This window comes from Apis dorsata, unplaced genomic scaffold, assembly GCF_000469605.1.
Source record: "Apis dorsata unplaced genomic scaffold, Apis dorsata 1.3 scaffold_188, whole genome shotgun sequence".
Classification (NCBI taxonomy): Eukaryota; Metazoa; Arthropoda; class Insecta; order Hymenoptera; family Apidae; genus Apis; species Apis dorsata.
Window position 1 is genome coordinate 2,387,046 of NW_006263473.1, and position 4,318 is coordinate 2,391,363.

General features: G+C 41.9%; 1 protein-coding gene across 2 annotated transcripts in view; it reads left to right on the top strand.

Moving 5' to 3' along the window:
- The window catches only part of LOC116185461, a 16,757-nt gene that overhangs the window by 10,549 nt on the left and 1,890 nt on the right, over positions 1–4,318 (top strand). Inside the window, exon 1 of one of the 2 annotated variants that reach the window (XM_031509866.1) lies at positions 3,903–4,145. The exons of the other annotated variant lie outside the window; for it this stretch is intronic. Coding sequence (XP_031365726.1) covers positions 4,133–4,145 — 13 coding nt within the window. The 5' untranslated portion in view covers positions 3,903–4,132. Of the gene's footprint in view, positions 1–3,902; positions 4,146–4,318 lie in introns of those variants that run through there. 2 annotated transcript variants of the gene reach the window in all.

A 4,318-nucleotide genomic window follows, 5' to 3' on the forward strand; every position in this document is an offset into this window, starting at 1 on the left:
TCTTCTCGCTTCTTACCTCTTCTCCCCTTCCTAACTCGTGTGCTCGTATTCGTTCCTCGTTCTTAGAGCTTAGGAGGAACTAAACGACGATAACGCGAAAAAGAAATGCACACACACACACACACACGCGGTCTGAATATCGAGGCTGAGGCTGAGGAGGGGATAAGCGAGAGGGGTAAGAGAAAGTGGAGGAAACAGAGTCGGCGGAGAACTCGGTTTCGAACGGTCTACGATTGGTGGAGGGAAGAGGGTGAAGAAGGGGTGAGGGCTCGCGACCAGGCTCGTGACGTCTCGTCGCATAATGCACGCGTTTTAATTGCCTCCCTAGACACTCCACCGATCCTCGTATCAATGGGTCTCGGTGTTTTAATTGCATATTCGATTACGTGGACTTTCACCGCGGGCTGATCCCTCGTCAGCAATTATCGCTCGAGAAGACACGGCGGGATGCGTCCCGGGTGAAAGCTGATACTCGATCGAGAGAATCGAGCCTCCTTCATTTTCTGAAAAGGAAAATTAACCGGATTGGATGGACTTCCACGTGTCTTCGAGGTTCGGATTTTGGAAAGTCAAGGTTTTTATCGAGGGTTCATTGTTCCATTGAGAATTGCTCGAGAAGAGATGCTCCGAGAGGAATAGTTTCGCGTATTTTGCGTATAAATTTAATTTGAATTGGTCTCGCGGTGAAAAATAATTGTCTCGTGATTAAGAAATGATATTATTTTTTAATTTTATTATTTGCGACTGTAAGAGAATTAAAAGTATTTACGAAGATATTTGTAATATTCCAATACTTTGAAATTTTATGAAATCTAATCGAAAAACCAATTTGTAACTTATAATTAATTAATCAATTCGAAATTTAATGATACGATACTCAAGAACTTCGTTTCGTTAAATATTAATTTCGTATTACAAAATTATGTTTATTAACGTTCTACGATCATTAGAGGGCGCTATTATTTAACTTACTCTCTTTTTTAATAATTAAATTCCACGAAAATCATTGTAATTACTTAAACTGTCATTGCTTACATATCAACAATCACCATCAATATAAAAAACGTTACCAAAATCGAACATTTTACAATACAACTTTGCAATGACACATGTATAATTGCGAAAATGGTTGGTTTACAGTGGCGATTAATTCATTTCTCGCATCTCTTAAAAACAGAAACCGCCTCTCGATGAGGAGGAGGAGGAGGAGGAGGAGTATATCGGACCTGGCAATTTTCAAACGTTACGACTCAATGACACCCGAACGATCGTAATCAACTGTCGATTTCTTCGCAGAGATTCTCTCCTTCCGTTTCACGTATCGAGAAAGAGAGAGAGAGAGAAAGAGAGAGGGTGAAGAGAGAGATGAAGGGAGAAAGGGATGCAGGCAGAGAACGAACGATGCCGATACGCTAATGAAACCGCACTCTCATTAAAGCATCCAAATCGACGATACTAATTGGCTAGCTTTCGGAATACCCGGCATTATACCTCAGGATGCGATATAATAATCGTTGCGGACGAATTCGGGCCGGACAGCCGGTGGTTAAAGCGTCTAGTAATTTCATGGGCGCAGCCCTAGAGCGATTAATATGATTCCAACGGAAATTAACGACCGCAAACGGAAAAAAGGGAGGCTCGTTGGAGGAACGGCTCGTGGATCGTCGAAAAGCGGCCATCTTCGAAATGAGAGGATTGCTCAAGATTTGTTTCGTTCGAGGCGTATGCGTCGGATGCGCGACAATGTTAAGTAGCGAGAAGTTAACTCGCGACTTCCACTTTTCATCCTCTCTGTTTCGTTCGAAGAACGATTGATATTTCGTAAGATTTAGGCAGAATCTTGATCTATCTTTTTTTTATTTTGTGAAAAGGAAAGAGGAGGAGAAAAAGAAGAAGAAGAAGAAGGGATGAAGAAAGAAAAGAATAAGACGAAGTCGAGGAATTTTTATAATTTTAATGTAATTGATAACGATTGAAGATTTTGCATCAAATATTCGATGGATTTTTATAGTTTTAATTTTAATATCGTCGTTTCGTGACAAATGATTTTGATTGGATTCCCTCGGAATATCTATCCTTATTACTTTGTAACTTTCTTTTATTTTGGAGAAGAGATCAGCGATAGATTCGAGAAAATTTTATTCATCTTGACGTTTGATTTCATACGAGGAATGCTAGTTTTACCAGCTTTCCGCGGGATTACGTTACATTCCTTGTTATAAGAATCCTTTTTCCAGAACAAGCTATTCGAACTATGAGAAGTTATTATAGATTTGACATTTGATGACGATCTTGACTGACAGATTTAGATAAATTTTATTAAAATTGCTCGGCTACTTCGTTCCTAATTCTTTTTTTTTTTTTAAATAAAGATATCAGACTCGTGGAATATTTATAATTCTAATATCTTATATCGAGCGACAGACGATTATTCTATAAATTAAGCGAATCGTGTTACAATCCCTTTGCATCTATTTCGCATCAATGATTCTCACTTTGCATCAAATCTACAGCTACTGGAAGCAAGACGCTTCCACAAACTTTCTCCACGAACACACTTGACGTTCCACAGATAATCTCCTCGAATTAACTCGAACGATTAGATCACCAAGCCACAATTACACTCTGCTTAACCATGACCCCAAAATTTCAACCGTAATAATTCCCTCAATGAAAACGATTAATCACAAGTGAGTGTAAACACGGCCAACCCTTTCTCCAACAGTTCCTCCATACAGGAGGAATTCTTCCACAATTGGGCAGGGAAAAATTGCCAGACAAAATCGTCATGAAATCTCGCGCCTTTCACGAGCAATTAACCGTCCGCCTATAGGTTCCCAGAAATTCTCACGAATGATGCAATCCCGCGCGTTAATTCCCCGATAACGAGACACAAAACTACGGCAATTACGTGTGTTACGTGTACATCGGTGTGTACCAAGCCATCTCGTACACATCCACAACCAACCTGCATGCACGTCTAGACCAACCTCTCTCTCCTAGAGGAGAGTACCTTTATACATCACGGGGATAGGGAACACGGTGTCGTATCGTTTTTTTTTTTTTCCTTTTTTAAAAAAATACACCGTCCGAGAAATATTTACACGGTCTGCCATTATAAAACGCCTTTTATGAGGAACAAAGTAGCCCGGCCGGCAGAGAAGGTGCGCCCTTTGACAATAATTTGTCCAGAATAAACCGGCCACCGGTCTCTCTCTCTCTCTCTCTCCCTTTCTTTCGTACACAATCTCTGTTTCACCCCTCTAGCCCTGTTCTGCTTCCGCTCGATCATCCATCCAGCCGTTCGTCATAGGCGCACACGGCTTTTAAAAAAGTGAAGCGCTGGACTCGGGCCAGCGCAAAAATAGAAGCAGATGTTGTTAGTTGCGTTCAGTAAGTACACGGGCCGCGCCGTTTCGACGATGGATCCCTCGAGCTTTTGCCCCCGGGAGGAGGAGAATTAGGGAGGAGGGAAAAGGAAGCGATGGAAGGAGGATGGAGAGGATCGAGGAGGGAAGAAGGAGTAAGAAGGATCTCTTCCTCTGGAAGGCAGGCTGATCTCATTGCCCTTGAATTCTTACTAACTTAAAGCAGCTTAGATAAAAATAATTAGCCGGATAAATGCGAAGTGTCGCTAGGTGGCGCGCTCTGGTCGGAGGATTTTATTCTTGAATCCATCGGGTGCCATGACTCTCTCTCCCTCTCTCTTTCTCTATCCCCGCCTCGCCTCTCTTCTACTCGAACATTTTCGTCCGATGCCATCGACCAAATGTTTTTGCTTTGAAGTCGGGGAAGATGAACGGGGGAACCTCCTTCTAATTTCCACCGTCTGCATTCTTAACAGCTGCGCGCAACACGCTTCGATACGGCTGGCGGGAGAGGCCGTGTTTAATTAGTATCGTGTTTATGCGTGTCGCTGCCCTTTTAAGTTTCCCGGGGACAATTTCGAAATCCGTCGATCGCGTCGTTTATATACGCTGTTTCGCGGATTCGAACATCTCCTCGGGAAGGTCAGTGATCGTTTGGAGCTCGAGCCGAGAGGTCCTCGTCGCGTTGTTGTGCTCGAAATCATGTGACTCATCGCCGCGTGTCGCTCGGTGTTCGATCGAAATATGTTGCTGCCTTCCACTCTATGGATTTTACTAGTAAAAATATTTGAAATTGTTAATTGTTTATTAATAATTTTCTAATTCGTTTGTGTTATTTTTTTACCTTGTGTTCGTTTAATGTTGATTCGACTCGATTTTCCTATATCGAATTTAGGATCAGGGATCATGTTAATAGATTTTAGAATTAATCGATTTTTGTATTAAATAGA